At 39.0% G+C, this 25,093-nt stretch overlaps 1 protein-coding gene across 1 annotated transcript; it reads right to left on the bottom strand.

The window, feature by feature from the left end:
* Positions 1 to 22: 22 nt before the first annotated feature.
* LIPM (lipase family member M) lies at positions 23 to 18,464 on the bottom strand. The gene is made up of 9 exons (XM_024253850.3): positions 18,148 to 18,464; positions 12,803 to 12,920; positions 7,945 to 8,143; positions 6,586 to 6,695; positions 6,001 to 6,137; positions 5,715 to 5,861; positions 4,331 to 4,402; positions 3,325 to 3,396; positions 23 to 1,000 (listed from the first exon to the last, which is right to left on the bottom strand). Exons 1-9 carry the CDS (start codon positions 18,292 to 18,294, stop codon positions 731 to 733), a joined length of 1,272 nt encoding a protein of 423 aa, XP_024109618.3. The 5' UTR covers positions 18,295 to 18,464; the 3' UTR covers positions 23 to 730.
* Positions 18,465 to 25,093: the final 6,629 nt, after the last annotated feature.

The following is a 25,093-nucleotide window of genomic DNA, read 5'->3' as shown; positions in this document are numbered from 1 at the left end:
GGAGGCAGAAAATTGAGCCAGAAATTTCTAGTCATTAGGTCTCCTAGCAACAAGCTGTAAACCCTCCAACAAGCTTGGACTAGAATCTGGACACTGAAATGCACATACATGCTTTATGTAATGCAGAGTGCATTTATTGGAGAACTCATAAACATCCTATAAAATTTTCTTCCCTGAGATCCAACTATAAAACTTGGCCTTATTCTGAGAATGCTTAACATAGATTTCATCCATACTGTAACGCTGATTTTGTTGTTGTTGTTGTTAAAGCAGCTGAGCTTCCTGAGGTAGTGTTATGTCTCTATGGCAACAAGGTGAAAATGTCTAGCTCATTTTGTCAAAGTCAACAATAATCCACAGACTCCAGACCTCAATATCTGTCCCAATTTGTCATTTTACTTTAGTGCTCCAAAAATATGGCTTATAGAAAAAAAATAGGTGTTTTAAAGAGATTTACCTGAATGATATAGAGAATGTCTAGATACTTTCTGGCTGTCAGGTAAAACCTACCCTTCAAGATGGTAGAATATATAATAGCATACAAAACCTCTATTTACCTAATGAGTACTTTAATTTACTGAAAAAAAATGTAAATGTAAGTGTCGGATTTAGTGCCAAGTGCAGGGAATCTGAAAAATGTATACTAGGTCTCTGCTCTCCGTAATTCTACCTTCATAGGTCCTAGCCCCATCCCTCATGAGGTTGTCCTAAGATGTCAGTGTCAGATGCTTCACAATACGGCCTCACACCGTCCCTGGGAAAGGTTGGTCTCCTCCTGCTGCATCAGATGGATGATTTCATTGTACATACGGTGAGGAGCATCCAAACCCCAGATGAAATCCACGTGAGCCCATTCAGGAATATTCTTATGGTAGATGAGGTTGGTCACCTCAGAGAGCAGCATTTTCACGTCTTCTGGATTTGAAAGCCAGTCCTGACCTCCTGTCCACATTGCTGTAGGGACCATCATATCTCTGACTCTGTACCTTACAGGAGTTGGCTAGAGAAAAGGAATAGTTCTTAACTCTAGGTAACATTTGGACTTTCAGACTCATAATTTATGTTTCAAATAGACATAATAAACATGCCATCTGTTGTGGTGAAGGGTACATGGGTGTTAGAGCCACACAACTCTGTTAAGAATTTCTGTTCCCGCCCTTACTTTAAAGTAAAATTACTTAACATTATTGAACCTCAGTTTCTTCTTCTGTGACTGGGGATAATATCTGTAATAACTTGCTAGATCAAATGAGAAAACACATAAAAACATGTAATGCCTTGTACTTCTTTTTTCTTCCTATTAAATATTTTGTAAATAAATTGTTTTTAAAAATAATGCCCCTGTTCTTTTAAAAGATAATTTCACAAACATTTCATGAGACAAGAATTATCTTCCACAGAGAAAAGCAAGGAATCTGCTGGGAAGGGCTCTGCATCTTCACGGTCTTTATGTGATCCCAGGCAGCCTTTGAGGCAGACCCGGCTTGACTGCGTTTGCCAGAACCATGGCCTATGGCACTCAGGTAATTTGAGCTAAAGGGAAGTAAAAGTTAAATACCTGCTCCAACCCTTATTCCTCACCCTTCCCCACCAAATATACCAATTAGTATTCCTAATTCCTGGGAACTTTCCATATTTATGCAGTGTTAGTAGAATTAGCCTAGCTGGCTGAGCCCTTGAGATTAATCGGCATCCAGAACTTTCCTCAGAAGTGGTAAGGCCCATTTCTTACTCAGGAAATCCACCACGGAGTCTTGGCTCCAATTCTAGATGCTCTGGTTTCTCTTTGTAGCTCAGTTATAGCCTAATTTGGATAAGGAAGTTTGAAAAATTCTATGGGGCTAGTAATTTTTTTTGTCATCTTACAGGTGAAAAGATTGAACTAAATGTCATATCTCGCTCTGAGTTTCTGTGATTCTGATACTTTTTTGTGTGTTTGTTTAGTCTTCCCTTCCACTCCCATTTTCTGGTGCCTATTCTGCATGAATCAATTTCTCTAGAACTTAGTCCATTAAATGTTGATAAATTAAAACCATCTTAGGGCCGGGCACAGTGGCTCATGCCTGTAATCCCAGCACTTTGGGAGGCCGAGGTAGGTGGATCACTTGGCCGAGGTAGGCTGGTTTGAGACCAGCCTGACCAACATGGTGAAACCCCATCCCTAAAAGTACAAAAAAAAAAAAAAAATTAGCTGAGCATGGTGGCGTGCGCCTGTAGTCCCAGCTACTTGGGAGGCTGAGGCAAGAGAATGGCTCAAAGCTGGGAAGCAGAGGTTTCAGTGAGCCGAGACTGCGCCACTGCACTCCAGCCTGGGTGACAGAGAAAGACTCTGTCTCAAAAGTAAATAAATATAATTAAAAAAAATCTTTGAACAGGAATACTTTCTCTAAAGACATATTTTGGGAAATGGTGAAGGACTTCAAGAGAAGCAGCTGATACCAGAGATTGAGAGTTCTCTATCCAGGGACACTGTACCGTTTGTCCAGTTTCCTACCATTTATGGCAGTGGATGTTAATTTATGATGTGAGGCTCTCAAAGAAACACTAAGCTGTGTCTAATCTGCCCCTTCCAGTTTTGTTTCTATGGTAAATATTTATTTACATTCATACACATGATTACCAAAAATCTTCAGAAAATTTTATGTTCTAAAGGGCATACCTGTGCAATTCTGAATCTCCACACTTTGATATCTAATTTTAGTTCATAGCATTAGCTACATATTTCCTTGGGTAATGTAATAACATTTTTAAAAAATGTAACTTGCAAATTACAGATTCATTGAAAGTATAACCAGGGAGAATGCCTATGGATTTTTCTAAGCTCAAAATTTTTATTTTCAAGGTAAAGAAATTGAAGCCTGAAAAATTAAAGCAGCCTGCCTCCTATTACAGAAGTTTATAGTGCAGAGGCAAAACTTACACAGCAATTCTGACTTGCCATTTAACGTTCTTTTTACTGTGCCATGAAACAAACTTACTGCCACCATCCCATTTTTTTAATTCTAAAATAATCCTTCTAGTATCCACCATAGACTACACTCTTCTCTTGACTAAATCTACTTCATCTTGCTCCTGAGAAGCCCAGTACCTTGTTTAGGGAGATAGCCTCAGCAAAAAAGACCTCCTACTCCATTGTAAAAGCAGAGAGGTTTCTTGGATAAGCTGTGAACTTAACCATTTTCAAATGGAGTCAAACATGAACCATTATTTTCTGCTTAAATTTTCATATTTTATTCCCATATCTAGAATAAACTGTCATTATAACTTCCCTGTCATACATTTCCAATGTATATATTTTCAGCAGATGGTATTTGATTTTCTTACCTGATTGCATTTTTCCAGATTTTTGGTCTCACTCCCCCAGTCAAATGCCCGGAGTTCACCAGAATTCACTGCCTAAAAGGAGACAAAAATTTACAAGGAATTCCAGTGTCTCAGTGGATAAGCGTGGTGGGGTGGTGGAAACGTGCTACCCAATGTGCACTTGTGAGGGAAGCAGAGAGCAAAGGTTGAGCTGCTCTTCCATTCAATGTTGGGATAAGCGTCTGAGGAAAATAGTAAGTCAAGAATGAGGCCTTTTGAGAAGAAAGAGGGACTACATAAATTCTTGATCATTGCATTATCAACTCCAGGAAGTGTATCTTCATTGTAATTAATGTGAGTGGGTATCCTCCACAACTCTGTGGGCTACAATGGGGAATCGTGCCCTGGAATTGTGCAATGTGGTGATCCTGGAAGATAGCAACCAAAATTTAATTGAACTTAGAATTCTTCTCTGGTTTTGATGGTACAATTGCTCTCTCTCTCTCTCTCCCCGCCTTTCAACAGAGAGAACTCTCTCCTTCCCCCTGTCCCTCTCTTTCACACACACCACATAGACACACAGAGGTGTGTGTTTCCTGTAAATGCAGGTAAAGTTTGCAGTGTGAAGGACTCCTGTGAATATCTCTTTTGACAGACCCCACATTAGCATTTTTGTTTCTACTTGACTGTATTGTTGGAGGAGCTGAAGAGAAGATGTAGAAACATAATTATCTCCCGCCACATCTTTGAGGTGTCTAGAGACAGACAGAAGTCTCACTTGGATCATCTAAATTCATACTTTTAAGATCTAAAGAAGTCCTTAGGCTACTTCTGTCCTTTCTTCCCATTTCTTGAAAAGTTTCAGTGATCTAGATCAAATTCTCCATCAAAATAGCATCGACGATATTGCATTTCATCTTAGAATAAGTGTGAAATAATCCCTGGCCTATCTAAATGGTGTCCTTTGACTATTCTACACAAAATATAACAGGACATTTAGCAAAGACTGCAAATTCAACATTCTTACCTGGCTCCAGTGTAGAATATTTTGCACAGATGTTCCAGCAAGAGTGTGGGCAGCATATACACTTGCTCGGCTCTGTAACAAACCATGAGTATTTTTGAGGACATAGAAAAACTCACAAGATGTATAACTTGTCAAGACCAAATCTCCAGGGTGTCAGACTAAGAAATGGTAACATTATTAAATTATCAGCAACTATCTATGAAACAAAAATATGTACATGCACGTAAATAAAATGTCACTAAATGTATTGCCAGACACCGGTATTTTTCATCTGAGAATAGCTTCTCATCAGAGATCTGGCCTCTAATTAAAAAAAATTTTACTAGTGATATTTAGGATGAGGGCTCTAGCATTGGGCCTGTATTCAAATCCTAGCTCTGCAGTTTAATTTTTAGGTGAATTTGAGTTAGTCATTTAATCTACTAAATCTTAGTATACTAATCTGCAAAGTGGGGATATTAATAACACTCATAGGCTTGGAATAGGTAATAAATTAGCCTGATACATAATATACACTTATCAAATCCTTACTATAAATCAAATTATTAATCTTAAAGAAGAAGAAAAAAATATTCAGAATTAAGGAAATGTTGCCCCAGCTGCTGGGAGTGCTGCTGGCAAGCAGCCCTCCACTCTCAGCCTGCTTTGAGGATTGCTCCAATTGTAGGCAGATACATTGCCCAGTACTCCCCTGTTACTGGTGTGGCTACATTGTTACTGATTGATATGGTGTATAAAGACCCAGCCCTCTCTTCCTAACTTGAGATGGTTCTGAAGGGTCATCCTGTCTTCAAAAATCCCTGCAGGATCAACTAAGTCTCCTATTGAGACTGCATCACTACTTGACTTTTTCATCTACTTAATCCTGTTTCTTTTCCTTCTCTAGGTATTATCCCTAGAGCAGAACCCAAATCATTGTTCACATTAACCTCCATCTCAGAGTATGCTTCCTAGGGAACCCACCCAGTGATACCAACTGGTAGCCTAAGCCAAAATGAAGGTCCCTGATGTTCCATCAAAGAACTTAAACTACAAACTTACAGGACCCCAGTGGAGGGTAGAGGTGGATGATGTATGACAGTTCTCTCTGTTGTCTAACACGTGCTAATTGCTCTTTTTAATTTAATTCACTGTAGTAAAGCTGCTTTCAGATCTCTTCCATCTATAATCTGTGATTTAATATCCAGCAATGCCCTTATGTTAACCTTGTTTCAGTCCATACTGAAGCATTTCCCTTATTTCCTTACAGTTTGGAGAGAACTGAGTTACTGGGAATATATCATTACTCTGAGTCTTCACTGACATTAGCTCTCCCTCCAGGGGTGAGCCATATGACTCCCAGCTTTATGCTGGGATTCTGGGAATTTACTAGGCTCCCACTTACCATGTTCATGTTGTTGGTGTTGAATCCACCCAGAAGTAACATGATATTACTACAAATCTGATCAAGAATCACCTGGCCACAAAGGTAAATAACAAGTTGTCTGAGAAATCTGGTCTGATACAGAAATTCTTTTTTGCCAAACAATCCCTGTGAAAATATGAAGTGACATAGAGTCATTACATGACAGACAGAAAAGATGTGACTGTAATTTAAAAGTTTATATTTTAGGAAATTGGGCTGGAAGATTTTTCTACGTACACAGGAAATTTTCTGAGGAGTCTCATACCTTGATCATCATATCTGGCAGCAATAAAAATTTGGTCCCAGGGCTTTTTGCATGCTTAACAGTGGCTATGGGTGCTAAAGCAAAATACATTTTGATTTTCTGAGCCAGCTCTGGCATGGTGGAAAATGCAATAAAGCCTGCAAAAGAAGAAATATGTCAACATGAATACTGAGTATTTTTAGAACTCATAAAATGTGTATTTTGCTTTTAAATACATATTTCAATAAGTATATATGTGATTGCATCTTACCTCTTCTATAAAATTATAAGGTCCTTATGACACTAGCATATTTGCTTCCAAGTAGTAGGTGCTCAATGAGTTAAATAAATAATTGAATAAAACGATGTTGGTTTTGAGAAAATATTCATATTGAGAGCTGTGCTATATCTAGACACATATAGCGCAGAGATATGCTATATCTAGCACATATGTCTATATGCTAGACACATTGCTGAGGACTACATGATTCTGAAGATGACAAGACCAGGTCTGAAGGAAGCACAAGGTGACAGATTTCAGGGATAGTTAGTGTCGTATGCTCACATTTCTTCCGAGTATACAAACCTGCTTTTCTTTGAACCTACCCATGGTGGTGCCCTGTGAATAGCCGACATAATAGATCTTTTCCTGGCCCGTTTTCTGCAAAATAAAGTTGATCACTGCAGGAAGGTCAAACCTAGCCATCTCATCATAACTACAAGGGGAAAAGACAAAGTTATATGAAAAATTATAATCAGAAACAAACAGAAGTACACCCCCACACCAGGTTTACAAACCAGCCCTTGAGTTGTCAACTCTGACAGCTTGTTACTGACAGCTTGTTACCTCACAACACTCAGAATGGATTTCTTTCAAACCTATGATGCATGGGTGCCTCTGGAGTCACAGGCTGTCAGCAAACTGCTGTTTTCTCTAGATGTTATCACATAGCAATAATCATCTTCAGTGAATATTTACTGAGCATATAACGCAACTCCTAGTGGAAGTGTCCTGTTCTACTGTTAAGCAGAACAGCACAGGGCTCTGCAGATTCATTTACAGGAATAGTTGGAAAGATGCTGAAGTGGCCCTTCTCTGATAGACATAAAAAGTGAGTTGAACATCAATAGGTAATTTAAATAAAAGCATTAAAAATCTTTTGTAAGAACATGAGAGGAGTGTAAGTCAAATCGATGGTCCCTAGGTGATATGGTTAGGCCTTGCGTTCCCACTCAAATCTCATCTTGAATTGTAATCCCCATAATGCCCGTAATCCCCACGTGTCCAGGGAGAGACCAGGTGGAGGTAGTTGAATCATGGGAGTGGTTTCCCCTGTGCTGTTCTCATGATAGTGAGTTCTCATAAGATCTGATGGTTTTATAAAGGGCTCTTCCCCCTTTTGCTCAGCACTTCTTGCTGCAGCCTTGTGAAAAGGGTGCCTTGCTTCCCCTTTGCCTTCTGCCATGATTGTAAGTTTCCTGAGGCCTCCCCAGCCACGCTGAACTGTGAGTAAATTAAAACCCTTTACTTTATAAATTACCTAGTCTCGGGTAGTTCTTTACAGCAGTGTGAAAACGGACTAACACACTAGGCTTAATAGTTTCCTTTCTTTTTTTTTAATGCTGCCTGGTTTCTTCTCCTTCTGGAGTACCGTTATACTATTACCGCCCCCCCCCCACCCAGGAGGAAATTGATCTACACTTCTCTCATTCCAATCTTAGTCACCTGACACCAACCACCATTCTCACCCTATTAGCTAGATCCACCTTCTACATGGGGAACCCAGCATTCCTCACTACTTCAACCAAGGAATCACTAGTTAATTAAGAAAACTGGGGGATATCATGTTAAGATAATGATGACTCAACAAAAATAAATCAACCAAATACTGGAAGCCGTAATTTTTTACCCATTTTTTTTGAAAGGCAGACATGTCTACCTCTGTTCTCGAGATTTTCATATACCTGAAAGCCCAGAACTCATCTTGGTCTATGGAGAGGGTCTTGTGTTTTTGAGACCAGGCATTTCCTCTGCTGTTCCCCATCCACACGTCAAAACCAGCATCTGCCAGAATGAAGCCCAGGCTATTGTTGGGCAGGTTGGAAATCCAGTTGCTAGCACCTCCAACTAGGCCATGCTGCAGTAACACCACAGGCCTGGAACCTGCAAAAAGAGAAAATTTCAACTGCATGAAATGTTCTCTCCCTTTCTTGTTGTCCAGTAATGAATAAGAGCTTTCAAATCAAACAAACCTGTGTTCAGATCTTGATTCAGCTGCTTGCTAGCTTAGTTATCTTGGCCAATTACTTGACCTTTGTTGTGTGCCTTGATTTCCGCATCAGTAAAATAAGATTTTTGTTATGCTTTAATAAAATAGAGCACAAGAAACTGATGGCATGTTGCCCAGCAGAAAAATAATCTATAAAGTTTGACTTCTGTTCTTAGTTTCGTGTAATTATTATCAGACTTGTCTGGGCTCTTCAGAAATATTGAAAGTGCCCCAGTAGATGGTATAGTATGATTATTAAGGTATATGTATTCCACACATATATAATGGTTTGGTGATTAAGAGACCTTCATGTCAAAAGGACCCACAAGCCAGGTTGAAGGAGCTCCCACTGTTCAAATACAGAAATATTGAGCATCAAAATAATTATAGTAAATAATTATATCCCATTGAATAAATTAAGAATGCTCGAGTCCATATAGAGACCAATAAATAAATGGACAAATAAATAATTGGAAGGAAAAGCTCTTATTTACAGAATACCAATTCGTAAATACAAAACATTGATTTACAGTATAATACCAACTAACAAATTCAGAAAGATTGAAATTATCAGTGAATGTTAAAATTAGTGAGTAAAAGTTTAAAGACAGAATATTACATATCCTGAAAGTATCTTCCCATAACTTACTTGTTAATTACAAAAGGAAAAATACTAACTTTAGAAAAACCTGGCAGATACCACCTTAATGAAGTCATTAAAGTTATTATCAGTATTGGAACAAGCCAACATTATTTGCTTCATAATATGATGAACCAAGAAAGATATAACTTCACTTTTGTGTTATTCCTGCCAAAAACATATAACTTGAATCACACCATGAAGAAACATCAGATAAAGCAAATTAAATCCCTGTCCAAAACTCTTCAAAAATGCAAACATCAAAAAGACAAAACCTTAGGAATTGTTTGTTTATGAAGGAGACAGGATTGATGGCCAAATGTGTAGTAAATGATCCTGGATTAGATTATGGACCAGAGGAGGGAAAACAGCTGTAAAGGACTTTGGAACAATAGACAAAATTTGAATATAGACTACGAATTAAACACTAATGTCAATGTTTGTTTTCTAACTTCGATAAAGGTATTGCAGTTATAGAAGAGAATACTCTTGTTCTTAGAAAATACTCACTGAAGTACTTAGGGGCAAATAGGCATGATGTATGTCTCAAATTTACCATCAAAGGTTTTGGAAAAAGTATTAAGATACACGTAAGAGATGGGGGAGAGATAATGATAAAATAAATGGGGTAAAACTGTAAACAGTTGGTAAATCAGGGCAAAGGGCATATGGAAGTCCCTTGTATTATTCCCACAACTTTTCCATAAATTGGAAATTACATCAAAATAAAGAATTATAAGAATATCAGTAGAGAATAGAGAAGGATGAAGGGTTTTAAGAATTCTAATGTGTTCAATAAATTAAGGCATATATATTATTTTGACATTAGCAAATTTGGCTGAAAGATTAATAAAGTGCTGCCCTATTAGGAGTAAAAAATATGTCATGCCCTCAACAGGACTTGTGAGAATTAAATCAAATCATGAATGCAATATCCACACCACAGTATGGCTTAGAAGAAGCCTGTAGTAAAAAACAGCTTTATTGCTTTCATTATTATTGTTATAATTCTCTAAAGCAAGTGACTTTCTGAGCTTCAGTGTTCTCATTAGCAAAATGAGGACAATTGCCCACCTCACAGGGTTTTGGCCAGGGAGGGTTAAATGCAGTACTGTGCAATAAGCACTCAGCATGCTGCCCGACCTCGGATCAGATGGGTAGCTCTTGTTGTTATTGCTATAAAGGGGCACCAAACACACATGCAGTCTCCCTGCAGGACAAAAGCCCTTCTACACCAAACTCATCCAGCATCTTGACAGTCTTCATGAATTCCATCTGCCTCATTTTATCTCTCAAGGGAGAGAATGTGTGGGTCACTGTGGACTGTGAGTGAAGGGCCAGGAGAAAGGAACTCAGTGTTATTTTAGATTTTCCTTGAAAATCTAATCTGGTTGTTTAGTTGATCCTCTTAGTTCTCAGGGAGGTGACCTCAGCTGTGTTAACACAGGACAATCAAACCAAGGTGATCAACGCTCCCGTTGAGAGTCTTTAGGGCATTTCCCATGGTTAAGGTCACGTTGGTTCTACTTAGTCATATAGTTTGTTCCTGTGATTCCCCTAACAAGAGGACTGGTTCATTTATATCATTTCAAACATCCCCTAGGTCTTCTATTTAATTTACAGCGAGCAGGTGACTGTGTAAGGGCTACACTTACACAGCTGTCATTTCTGAGGATGGCCCAGCCTATTTTCTCTCTTGATATTGAAGCCAACTAAGATTCTTTGATAAAGATAAAAAGGCTGCTACCACAAGCTATAAGCTTTTCAGTAAACATTTTTCAGTTGTTTTCAATAAGAATTTCACTGGGTCTCTTGGTTGGTGAAATTTTTTTTTTTTTTTTTTTTTTTGTTATGGGAGATTGCCTCTGAAGAGGCACATGCCAACAACGTTGGCCACTAGAGGGAAGTATTCTGCACCGACTGGACCAAGGAGATGGATTCCTTGAACCTCAAACACCTGGGCAATGTGTGAACAGTCTGAATCAACAGGATGTAAGAAAACAAATTCCATCCATGAATAGGGGCTGCAGGTGACCCTCACGCTTAGTAATTGCTAAGTCACTCGACTGCTTGGAAGAACTGTGCTTTGCCCACTCCCCTGGGATTCATGAGGCTGTGTCATCAGGCTATTCATTTATTTATACAAAATCTATAATTCATCCCACAAATGTTTATTAGCACCAGAATGTGCTCAGCACTCATTTAGTTACTGGTTCTAGCCTTGAGCAAAACAAATGACGTCTCTGCTCTCACTGAGTTTACACTCTGACTCGGGGGAGACAGACAATAGACAAACATACAAATATCTATTATATCAGGTGATGGTAAGTGCTATATGGAAAAGTAAGCAGGGTAAGGGGCTAGAACTCAATAGGTAGCAAAGAGCTGCAATTTTGAATAGGGTGGCCAGGGAAGAACTCTGATAAAATCGGCTGAAAGAAGGGCCAAGGCAAGCTGCATAGACATCTGATGAAACAGTGGTCCAGAGGGAGAAATTTAAGTTCAAAGACACTGAGGTAGGTGCACGCTAGACATGTATAAGGCACAGCTGTGCAGCTAGTGAGAAAAAAAAGTGGTTTTCAAAAAGCTACACAAGTACAAATTAGAGTAAAATAGAACCCCAAAGTTTCTTTACACCAAAGCCCAATAGCATTTTGTTCAGCATTTTCTGGTCCTAGTTAAGAACATGGGCTATAATGGCAGAGAGACAGATTTGATTCGAGTGCAGGTTTTACAACTCACTAGCAAGCACTAGCACAGACTTTTTGGGCAAGTTGCTTAACATATATGAGTAGCAGTTTCTTAGGGTAATTGTGAAAATTAAATGAGACTAATACAAATAAAGCACTTATCAGTGTATCTGGCATATCAAAATAACACTAGAAATTATATTACCTATACACAAGAAAGACAATCTAGTTGCTACTATAAACTTACTGCTAGAGTATTAAAAAGAATCCAGCCAAATAGAAATGAAAAATAGGCATATTTTAGTAATGAAAACAAATGTTTAAAAAATAACAATAGCTGAAAATCCCATATACAAAAGGGTGGAATTGTATGAACTATGGAAACATGTATCAAACATTTAAAATGTATGTATAGCCAGGCGCGGTGGCTCATGCCTGTAATCCCAGCACTTTGGGAGGCGGAGGTGGGTGGATCACCTGAGGTCGGGAGTTCAAGACCAGCCTGACCAACATGGAGAAACGCTGTCTCTACCAAAAATATAAAAATTACCCAGGTGTGGTGGTGTATGCCTGTAATCCCAGCTACTTGGGAGGCTGAAGCAGGAGAATTGCTTGAACCCAGGAGGCGGAGGTTGTGGTGAGCCGAGATCCCACCACTGTACTCCAGCCTGGGCAGCAAGTGCAAAACTCCACCTCAAAAATAAAATAAAATAAAATAAAATAAAATGTATGTATAGAACTTTCATTTTTCAAAAGCCCTTAGTAAAAAGCTAGGCAACATCTTAAATATTTTAAGTGCTCTTTAGATGAGGAATACAGAGTATACAGGAGTGGGCACCAGGTGTCATAAAGAAGCTTGAATTCTTCATAATCAGAGGTTGGTATGGTCTTTTCAAGGAACTGTCAGTAAATATTTTAGAATGTCTACATAGGAGGAGTTTTGGGGAATGGGTTAAGTGCTAAAATAAGTCAAGAAATGAACTTTTCTTGAAGGTGTGTTTTGAAAAGCAAACACTATATGTTCAATTGAGATAATTGGTAGCAGTGGGGAGGGACAGGGTGGTGGTGATGGAGACTATGGGGGAACTGACACCATCCTTTGACCTGAACAATGGACCTCAGTCTGCACTAAGAACCCCAGGCTCTCTTCTACATTCAAATCACGAGGAAATCGTGACTGCAGAGAAGACTGCTGTGTTGCGGTGACATGGGGTGACCCATACCTGTCTTCTTAGGTTGCACTAGGCCTCGAGGAATCCTGTTAACAGAAAGGATATACCCATCTTCAGTTGTGACTTCATATTCCTCACAGGGATAGCCTTGATGTTGGATGATTTCGCTCTATGGAAAAAGCACAATTTCTTTTGAGTTCAGTTCTCTGTGGCTATATTCTCAATGATCCAAAAGTAAGAGTAGATTCCTTGATGCTGCAAGACACAGTCAAAGTCCTTGCTTTTCCCTAGCTAAACATGTTACCTTAGAAAAATCTACTAACCCTCTCTAGTCCTTACTTTCTTTGTCTTAATATGGAAACCAGAATAGAATTATGGTTCTCAAAGTATGGACCCTGGGACAAAGGCATCAGCATCACTTGGACTAATCTGTTAGATATGCAAATTCCAACCAAACCTACTGAATCAGGAACTCAGAGGACTGGGCCCAGCAGTTTGTGTCTCAAGCTCTTTAGGGAATTTTGATGTACCCTAATGTTTGAGAACCACTGGACCAGAACATTTATTCCAAAACCTCGTTGTGCATCAGAATCTTCTGGGCATTGAAACATACAGAGTCTGGAGCCCACTTCAGGTTACAGATAAGTGGTTCTATAGTGTTCCAGGACAACTTATGAGCATTTCTGGGCCATGCATTTCCTAAGGTTCTTTCCAGTTCTAAAACCACAGATTCAAGAGCATTGATTCCTAACATTTTCAGGTTAAAGTTCCCTCTGTGAATTTGAGGAGAACTATAAAAATGGATATACAATGGATACAAAAACATGGTTTTGCATTTAATAATTTCAGGAGTTTCAGATATCTTGTTGCCTACATATGAACCCCTGGTTAAGAATCCTTATTCTATACAGTAGTTAGATGCAGACATTCTTTGGAAAATTTGCAGCTGCAAATATCTTCTAAGCATCCTCACTATTCTTGCCTATTGTTATAACTCAGAGAAGGAGAGAACCATTTGCATCAGGGGCTGCTTTAAAAAAGAGCAAGAGAGAAGGCCAAACACCACATGCCTAGGTAGAATATAGGGCAAAAACAAAGCATAGTTGTTAGGAGGAAGCTCCTGGGTCCCACTGTTTGAGTTTTAACCCTGGTTCTGACACTAATACATAAACTAGCTGTATAATCTTGAGAAATTTAGTTAAACTGTTCCTATGCTTCAGTTCACTCATCTGTAAATTAGGAATTCTAATGGTTCATACTCCATGGGACTGTTGCAATAAATGCAAAAAGATAATGCACACATAACACTAACTGTAATTCCCAGCACATAGTAGGAACTCAATAAGCATTAACTACCACTATAATTAAAACTCAATTAACTGAATATTATGGAATGTAGTGTATATGTGTGCATGTATGTGTGTGAGACACCATTGTATACTTAACCTTAAAAAATGTATAGGCCGGGCACAGTGGCTCACACCTGTAATCCCAGCACTTTGGGAGGCCGAGGTGGGTGGATCACAAGGTCAGGAGATCGAGACCATCCTGGCCAACATGGTGAAACACCATCTCTACTAAAATAATAATAAAAAAAATTAGCCAGGCGTGGTGGTGCATGCCTATAGTCCTAGCTACTCAGGAGGCTGAGGAAGAGGAATTGCTTGAATCTGGGAGGCGGAGGTTACAGTGAGCCGAGATCATGCCACTGCGCTCCAACCTGGTGACAGAGAGAGACTCCATCTCAAAGAAAAAAAAATTTATAGAAGTGTCTCAAATTTTAGCATGCATCAGAATTACTTAGAGGGTTTGTTAAAACACAAATTGTGAGACCCGACTCACAGTCTGATACAGCAGGTCTGTGTGGAACCCAAAAAATTGACATACAAGTTCCCAGACAAAGCAGATGTTGCTGATCTGACAACTATCCTTCAGGAACCAATGTTGTCAACTATTTGGGGAGAAAAATATATATAAAAACATGAGAATGGAGGACATCTGACAAGTAGTACTTGAGAGGATATGTGTAATGTGTCAGATGAGGGATGAAGGATGAGAGTGAAGGAAGGAGCAAAGGAATTCTGAGCAGGAGGAGCAAAATGAGCAGGGCTGGACGGGAAAGTCTTATGGAGGAAGAATTTGTACTGGGCCTTAAGGATTGAATAGAAGTTGCTCAAAAGAGCCAAGGAGGTAGGGATAGGGACATGGACATCTGAGAAGAAAAAGAAGTACAAGTGCTGCAAACATTGTCTACAGGTGGCAAGATGGTCAACATGCTATACTTGGCAGGAAAGTTTATGGAGGCAATAAAGGACTGGTCCCATCCACTGGAAGTGCTGTCAACAGATAACCCTTGGCTGTCATCCTTTGTAGGAATGGCCTTAGCTGTAGAAAGCCACTTCCTCCAAGTTCACATCCCTTCCTGCCACATCCAGTGACTGATCTGTTTGCGGTCTAAAGGCCTGGTCACCTCAGCCCAACGTAGGACATCTCTGAAGAGCAGTTTTAGCTCCATAGCTCCTCATGGAGTTGAGTCTGGCTGTTTTGAAGTCTGTATCACAATTTGATTTATCTCTTTCCTTACTCCTGATTCTCTACTTCCTTTCCACAGGTGGTGATGATGATTCTCCTTAATAAACATTATTGTATGAATTCTGCCTCAGAGTCTGTCCCCCAGAAAATCCAACCTGGGGCAAATATTTATTTTAAAAAAATGGAACATAATGCAGCAAGGTGAAATGATGTTGTAGAAGGGTATTTAAAACGTTAGGAAATTCTTCATGATATACATTGTTAAGCAGAAAAAAAGTTGGAAAATAGTAAATTGTGCATGACATTTCTTTTTAAGAAAACAAAACCTCACAGATTTAGAATGATGATAAAGGCATGACAAAGCAGTTCTTGGTGCAGAGTAGATTGGTGACTATTGCCTTCTTTTGTATTTTTAAAATTTTTATAATGAGCATGTATTGCTTTTGTAATAGTGTAAAAAAGTCAATGTTTCAAAGACCATCCAGATATAGGCTGCTTTCAGCTCCTTGAATCTGGCATGTTCTTAGCTGCTTCAGCTGTCCTATATGCTGACATTTTTGCTACCACCCTCTCAAGCAACTGCCATTTATCTTTCAGATTTCAGGCTTTGAAACCCTTCTTCAGTAAAGCTTTTGGATTAGTTCCCCCTATTTTATGTTTTCTTCTTTTATTTCATTGTTTTTATAATGATTAATTGATGATCTGTCCTTCCTGCTGGACCATAAGCTCCATAAAGTCAGGGCTTTTAATATTCTTAGATCTGTCTAACCTTAGTGCATAGCACAATATCATGGACCTAGTAGGTGCTCAGTAAACACTTGCTTAAAAAATACATGCATAAGGCCAGTTATTTATCAAAGTATAAGATAGACCATAATCCATATGCATGAATATACAGAGTCAAATCGATGCAGGACAGGTAAGCTCCAAAATTGGGGCTTACCCTGGGAAGGTTCTTGGCTTTGCCCAGGAAAGGATTCAAGGGCGAGCTGGTAATATTAGACAGTAATCTTTTACTGAATGGTACTGCTCCTTGAAAAGCAGGGCTAATTCATAGGCAGTGTTCCCAGAGTCAGCAGTGTATGGGCTATTGGCAGCTGTATTTATGCCTACTTATAACTATTAATTTCATGCAAATTAAGGGGCAGGTTATTCAGAAATCTCCAGAAACGGGACAGTAACTTCTGGGCCATTGCCATGGAAAGGGATACTAACTTGTGGGTCATTGCTATGACATTTGTAAACTGTCATGGTGCTGGTAGGAGTGTCTTATGCTAATGAGCAGCCAGGGCAACTAGAGGATGCCTTCCAGGCCACTTCTGGTTCTTGCTGTTTTTTTCACCACCTGCTGGTTTGTGCTTGTTTATTCACTGTATCTTGTTGGGACCAGAAAGTAAGTCCTGCCCTTCTCCTACCTCAGAACCAGTTCAAACTCGCAACTACTTTTATTCTATTTTGTTGAATTTACACCATTCATATGAATTTTCTATTTTACTTTGTTTTTTTCCAGGCATAGCTGCTTAAAGGCAGAGCCCAATTCAATGGGCTTTAGTCTACAGACTCCTGAAGCCCCAATAGTGTGTAGGTGCTGGGTACACCCAGTGGGTGGGGCCCAGGAAGATCATCTCTGTCTGCCACTACAGAGATTCCCCTCACCTCCAAACCAGAGGAATTCAAGTGGGACAGTCTCAGGGCCAGAAGGATGACTCCTGAGGACTGACGCCAATGTGCTAACTACCTAGACAAACCACCTAATCATTGAATGGTCAAAAGAAACCTGATATTCAGCACCATGCAGATACAGAATATTTCTATTTCTTCTCAGTTTTTGAACCCATATAAGGAAGCTTCTGTAGGAAGGGTCTTAAATCGGTATAAATATATGTTAAAGTTCCATTTTCTGAGAGTTTCTTAGATAAATCTCTGGAACATGGACATTGCACACGATCATCTTACTCATCTGGAGGTAGCCTCTCCTCTTTCTCACCTGGGAGGGTTTATTGCATAGTATTTGTAATTATAGACTTTGTGTTTAGGCAGTCCTGAATTTAAATAGTAGCTATGCTATTACATTCGTACGGCCTTGTTCAACTTGTTTAACCTCTTTAATCTCAGTATCTGGATTTGAAATATGTGAATGATCCTATCTACTGCACAGGGCAATGAAATTGAAATAGAATAATATCTCTGCTTGTGTCACAATCCCTGCTATGGGATAAGCGTTACCATAGGGTGACCATTACTAAAACTCAGCTTAGAATTTGAAAAGCTATCCAAAAAAAAAAAAACAAAAAAAAAACTCCTGGGAAAACTAAAGAGATGTATTGTCATTTACGCATTTTACTTGTAGGAGGTTCTGTGTAGCACTAACTCGGGGTCCTTTCATTGCTATTCAGCAAAGTACCAGTCCAGAAACGGGATAAAAAGAGTAGATTAGAATGGTATAAGATGCTACTAGAAGTGTGTGCCCTGACAGCAAGAAGCAAAGGCTGACACCTTTACAATATGGAAAAAAAGAATAAAAGAATAAAAGGTACAGACAAAATGGAAATAATCAAGGGACTGGGGTGAACTTAAAGGCCTTAATTATTTCTCCACTCATAGGATGAACCAAAGTGTTCAAGGAAAAGTTAAATTGTGTTTGAAGCTCAAAGAGATTAAGCCATTTGCCCAAGTTTACTAAATTTGTGTGATGAGACCCCAGGTCTACTGACATCCAGTTTAGCATTCTTTCCAGTACGATTTGCTACTTCATCACTATGCTCTTCTAGTATGAATCACCACCATGTATAAATAATGTAAATAATATACAGGTACAAACGTTAACATGTTAAGTACCTCATTTCCCAGAAATCCCAACTTACAATATTCATGAATGCTTCTGGGTCCACAGCTTTAGTTGGCATATGTACTGAATTCACATTTCTCTGGAATATATACGCCACCAGAATCAGAAGCCACATTTCCATTCTGTGTGAGACAATCCACTGTCTTGACAAGGTTTCCAACATGGTCCAACATCTGCATTTATTTTTTCCTGCTAATGTAACAACTAATTCTAAAGTAAGAAGAATCTGTAGGTTTAAAAACTCTTCACATATTTTCCTGCTGCAATTCCTTCTTCCAATTCTGAAGCAAATTAGGCAAGCTTAGTTGGTAGGGAAGGGAGAACACAAAGTAGGCTGGAAACATTGCCTAGGATGTCCCAATACTATCTGACTCCTCCCATTCCTCCCTCACACAACTTGTAATCCCTGATCCTTCAACTTCCAGGTGTGTAGAACTTTCTTTGATATGACCTGGAATTTTGTGCATTTGGTACAGCCTATTAAAACCCCTGTACTTTATCACCAGGTAATAAGGAGTATAGGGAACCTCTTTCCTTCCACTCCTAGATTTTATCTTTCTTTGATACACAGCAAAAGATGGAGTCTACAGAAAGCACTGAAAGTTTCTACAGTCATATTCTGGGTCTTCAATGATCACTGTTTTTTGGTTAAAGATAAGTGTTGTGATAAGTACTTTTATTTAAAATATCTAAAACTTTATGGACATTTTCTATTTTTAGGGATGAGTGAGAACATTGATTAGAAGAAAATGAATCTTCCATGTTTAGCCCATTTCGTCTAGTTCAATTAAATAGATATATACAAAATTTTTATTTTAAGTTGTAATCACTAGTTAATCGCTGGGATATGATTAGATGGATTGTCTAGTAAATAAATCATCAGCTATTGTGCATTTTTAATATATATTTATTATATTTTAAGTTCTAGGGTACATGTGCACAACGTGCAGGTTTGTTACATAAGTATACATGTGCCATGTTGGTGTGCTGCACCCATTAACTTGTCATTTACATTAGGTATGTCTCCTAATGCTATCCCTCCCTACTTCCCCCACCCCATGACAGACCCTGGTGTGTGATATTCCCCTTCCTGTGTCCAAGTGTTCTCATTGTTCAGTTCCCACCTATGAGTGAGAACATGCAGTGTTTGGCTTTTGTCCTTGCGATAGTCTGCTGAGAATGATGGTTTCCAGCTTCATCCATGTCCCTACAAAGGACATGAACTCATCATTTTTTATGGCTGCATAGTATTCCGTGGTGTATATGTGCCACATTTTCTTAATCCAGTCTATCATTGTCAGACACTTGAGTTGGTTCCAAGTCTTTGCTATTGTGAACAGTGCCACAATAAACATACGTGTGCGTGTGTCTTTATAGCAGCATGATTTATATTCCTTTGTGTATATACCCAGTAATCGGATGGCTGGGTCAAATGGTATTTCTAGTTCTAGATCCCTGAGGAATAGTCACACTGTCTTCCACAATGGTTGAACTAGTTTACAGTCCCACCAACAGTGTAAAAGTGTTCCTATTTCTCCACATCCTCTCCAGCACCTGTTGTTTCCTGACTTTTTAGATTGCCATTCTAACTGGTGTGAGATGATATCTCATTGTGGTTTTGATTTGCATTTCTCTGATGGCCAGTGATGATGAGCATTTTTTCATGTGTCTGTTGGCTGCATAAGTGTCTTCTTTTGAGAAGTGTCTGTTCATATCCTTTGCCCACTTTTTAATGGGGTTAAGGGATAATATCCAGAATCTACAAAGCTATTGTTTAAAATAATGGGTTGCAGCCTAGTTATTTTCATGAACTAAATGTCCCAGTTCAACTGACTGTGAGGCAAATGTGAACAATCCCTTAGCATACTAATGATTGAGCAGGTCAGGAGGGTTGATTTATTTGTCGTTTTAAGCAAAGAATATGTTAAAGGATAAAAAAAATTACTTAAAGTGAAATATTTTTCTATTACATCAATTCTTCAGGGCTGAACTAACAGCAGCCACACCAATATGCAGACTTTTGGAATGTGGTGGGTGAAGGAGCCAGATGCTGAAACCAGAAAGATAAGTCTGTCAGAACATATCTTCCCACATGACTCAGCCTCCTCCACTTTGGGCTGGTTGCATGGGTGTGAAGAGGTGAGTCTGCATCTTTATCTGGACCAGTGTGAATGTCACTAACACAGTTAATCTGATGCCAGCTAGAGGAGCCATTTGACCTAATTAGAAGAGCAGAGAAAACACTTATCCAACACTCTGCAGAACCCTGTGTCTTCAGCACCCCATGAGTTCTCCCTCAAGGTAGGCAAGATGAGATTTCAGAAAAGAATGTGGACTCCCATCACTGACATTTTAGGATTTGTAAATGTTATATAGCCAGAAAAAAAGATCTCATTCAGCTTTCATTTTCAGAAATGTGAAGACACATTAAATGACTTGTCCCACATTGCCTAGCTAGACAGTGGCAAGGCCAGAACTGAGATTCAGATATTTTAATTCGCTGTTTAGCATTATGACTACATGGGAAAATATATAACACTTCGATGTCCTCTTCTCCATCAAAGATGAAGCCTAACCTACTATCAGGAAGCAATTACATCAATCTCTGTGAACTGTCTTTTTAAAAAGTTGTCTTCTGGATTTAAAATTCAGAATAATTCCCAATGATGTCATTATGAGTTTGGCAGATACCATCTACTCAATCTACTATTACTTTGCTGTAATAGTTCAGGTAAGATCAACACCCGCATTAGATTAATATGCTTGTGAATACTGTAGAGACTTTTTTAGGAGAGAGTTTATAGCAATAAACTAATTGGTTCAATCCCCAACCCATTCCTTTTTATTTTATTCCTTTTATTTTTTAGCTTTCTGCAGCTGCGGCCTTGGGTACTGAGTATATTGCAGAGAAAATATAATTAAGTTTGGCTCTCAAATTCCTGGGGAACTTTATAAGGTCATAACTGTCATTTTGGAAGCAGGCAAAGTCACTTCCCAAGTCAGCTCAAAGAGCAACATTTTGAGCAAATATTAAATAAGTGCAGTTCTTCCCCACTGCAGAATTTTACAACACCCTTACCACCTTAGCAATCCCCAGCCCACAGAGAGCATCAGAAACATGATAAAAGAGATGGGAGGGGGCCGGGCATGGTGGCTCACACCTGTAATCCCAGCACTTTGGGAGGCCGAGGCAGGTGGATCATGAGGTCAGGAATTTGAGACCAGCCTGGCCAACATGGTGAAACCTCGTCTCTACTAAAAATACAAAAATTAGCCGAGAGTGGTAGAGGTCACCCGTAATCCCAGCTATTTGGGAGGCTGAGGCAGGAGAATTGCTTGAAACCGGAAGGCAGAGGTTGCAGTGAGCCAAGATCGCGCCACTACACTCCAGCCTGGGCAACAAGAGCGAAACTCCATCTCAGAAAAAAAAAAAAGAGAGAGATGGGAGTCCAAGTGTGCCAGTGTGTCTGCCCACTTCAAGGTGCTGATCTTGAGAGACTTCTCTTTAGAGGCTTCTATTCAGGAACTCTGTGACCTTAGAAAATGGATTTTTGTCATCTGAGTACATAAAGTAGGATCTGAAGTATCTGGATTTCTTAAAATGAAGAAAATTGATCTCCCTTAATGTACACTATCTATAAATTAAATATTAAAATACAGAAAAGCAACAGGTCAAGTAGAATAAACATTAAGAAAAAGCTTTCTAATAAAAAAGTGAATGAAAATCAACCTGTGGCCCTACACATTCATATACCATGTGTAAAAACTGTAAAAACCAAAACAGCTAAAAAAATCAACCAAACCAATAAAATGGTACAAAAATAAAAACAATAACACAAGAATAAGGAAAAAAAAAAAGGCTTGAAACTGTAAAAACAAAAACATTCCCCAACCTGAAGGAAAGAGGTGGGAGAAAAGAGTACGTGTCAAAATCAGCCTCAGAAACTTCCACCCTTTATACACGGTACCCAGTAAAGCGCGCCTCAAATTGGCTTAGTAAGTAAGTCCCTTTTACATTTTATTTGAACCATGAGGTGTAAAACCATGACATTTTCCTTCCTCTTTTGGATATGAGGTCAAACTATCAAGGATTAACTCTATTTGGACATGAGAAATTCCTCTCAAAAATTAATGAAATAGTAAAAAAAAAAAAAAAATTTAGAGCTTCTACAAATCCTGGTTCAAGTGAGGATTCAAGAATCAGAATGTACTATTAATGTGACCCAATTTATGCCCACAGTTTGTGAGTATCCCCGGTAATATGTATGCACTGAAATATATTTTTCCCCACATTTATTTGGCTTTAGAATACATAAAGATCAAAATTCCAACAATTGTTTCTAAACATTTTTAAGTTACATAATGTTTTGAGACGCTGACAAAAACAAGACTGTCTCCTCAGAAATATGTACATTTGCATATCCATGCTAAATTTCATAATTTTTCAAGGGACGCATGGTCCTCTTGCATTTCTTCTGCAGAGCCCTTGGGCGTTGATATGGTTTGGCTGTGTCCTCATCCAAATCTCATCTTGCATTGTAGCTCCCACAATTCCCACGTGTCGTTGGACGAACCTGGTGGGAGGTAATTGAATCATGGGAACAGGTCTTTCCTCTGCTGTTCTCGTGATAGTGAATAAGTCTCATGAGATCTGATGGTTTTAAAAACGGAAGTTTCCGGCGTAAGCCCTTTTCTTTTGTCTGCCGCCATTCGAGACAGCCTTTCAGGCCTCCCAAGCCACGGGGAGCTGTTTAAGTCCAGTAAATCTCTTTCTTTTGTAAATTGCCCATTCTTGGGTATGTGTTTATCAGCAGCGTGAAAATGGACTAATAAAGTAAATTGGCACCAGTAGAGTGGGGCGCTGCTGAAAAGATACCTGAAAATGTGGAAGCGACTTTGGAACCGGGTAACAGGCAGGAGTTGGAATAGTTTGGAGGGCTCAGAAGACAGGAAAATGTGGGAAATTTTGGAACTTCCTAGAGACTTGTTGAATGGCTTTGACCAAAAGGCCAATAGTGATATGGACAATGAAATCCAGGCTGAGGTGGTCTCAGATGGAGGTGAGGAACTTGTTGGAAACTGGACTCTTGCTATGTTTTGGCAAAGAAACTGGCGGCAGAATGTTTTCTGTTTGAGTTACAGGTTAGAGGGCTTTCAAGATAGTGCTGTTCTACCCCAGTGTTGAACTGAGTTACTGAGTTTAATTAAAACTATTCTTTCAGGTTTTGAAAACTACACTGTTTAGTGTGGGGCTGTGCCATGGAAGCAATCTGAAAGTCAGAGTCAATGCTTTTGTGAAAACCAGTCTATAATAATGACCAAAACTGTTGTACTGAGTCAAGCTTATGTTCCACTCCTTCCCTTAACATGAGTTATCTCATAAGATACCCCGAGGTCTTCAGGCAAATAGTCTTCAGAGTGTTTGGATTACTTGCCCTCCCAGTCTGTCAGACATGCCTGCATGTGCACTTAGACTCTAATTGGTACCTTAGCTACATCAATCGACATGTGATTGTTCTTCATATACTATACTCCAGTGTTGAAATATTACAAACCATTCCACATCAAAGTAAGCAAACAACCTTATCTCTGACTCTGGGCATTAGCCTATGAATTGCTTAAACACCTACCATCTTACAGTTTTAAGGTTCTTTTTTCAAAGTCCAGCTAGTAGCCAATAATTTCTACCCTAGTCTATGTATCCAGTAATTAACATAGGATGAGGAGTCAGACCAATAGCTCCACTACTTTCTATATATGTACTTTGGGCAACTTTTCTACCTTTGCTGAGCCTACATCCTCATTTGCAAAATGGTAACAGTATGGTACCTCCCTCTTAAAGTTGCTGTGAGAGTTAAGTGTGGTATGAATGCAGGACCTGGTGCAGAATAAGCATCCACCACATCTCAGCAATTTTACTTCCTGCAGGTTGTGATGGTTATGCTACTGGACAGTTGCTTCTCCACCATGGCCTCTTGCTGTCTGCCTTGAAGTTTATAAGATAAACCAGAGTTTCTCCATCAACTCATGAAACTACAAAACATCTGCTGTAGAGCAGCAATAATATTTCCCACAGACTGATTCAAGTGTGAATCCTGGCTCCTTCCCTTTCTGAGCCAATGATCTTGGTCAGACCACTTAACCTCTCCGAGCCTCAGTTAATCTGACATGAAAATAAGGTGCTGTGAGGATCAATGCGTAAATCTATGCCACATGGAACAAACATATAGCAGGGGCTTAAAGAATCGTAATGCCTTTCCCCTTTTCTTTTCCTTCTTAAAGGAATTTGTGGTATGAACACAGTTATGGTAGCTTAAATTTTCTTTCTTTCTTTCTTTTTTTTTTGTTTTTAAGAGACAGTTTCATTGTGTCATCCAATCTGGAGTGCAAGGGCACCATCATGGCTCACTGCAGCCTCAACCTCCTGGGCTCAAGCAATCCTCCCACCTCAGCCACCTAAGTATCTGGGACCACAGGCACATGCCACCATGCCCAGCTAATTTTTGTATTTTCTGTAAAAACAGTTTTACCATGTTGCCCAGGCTGGCCTCAAACTCCTGAGCTCAAGCAATCCTCCTGCGCTAGCCTCCCAAAGTGTTGGGATTATAGGTGTGAGCCACTGTGCCCAACCTAAATTTTCCATGTTATTTCTAAACCAGAATTAATTAAATCTCAGTCTGTTAGGGCTGAAATAATAGGTTTCAGAAATCATTTAATTCAGTATCTTCATTTATTTATTTTAAACTTATATAATTAAAAATTATAAAATACATGTTTGTGGTAAAACTTCAAACACTATAAAATACATACAATAAGATGGACATAATACTTTTCTCCCTGAAATTAATTTCTATTAACAGTTTGATGTGAATGCTTCAAGAGATTGTTGTGTGCATAGATATACACAAAATTTTATATACAGACAGATAAACATATATAACTATATAAATAGATTATTTAAA

The sequence above is a fragment of the Pongo abelii genome, chromosome 8 (genome assembly GCF_028885655.2).
Source record: "Pongo abelii isolate AG06213 chromosome 8, NHGRI_mPonAbe1-v2.0_pri, whole genome shotgun sequence".
In the NCBI taxonomy this organism is placed as follows: Eukaryota; Metazoa; Chordata; class Mammalia; order Primates; family Hominidae; genus Pongo; species Pongo abelii.
Note: the sequence above shows the minus strand (reverse complement) of the source record. Positions and strands in the feature narration are given on the sequence as shown.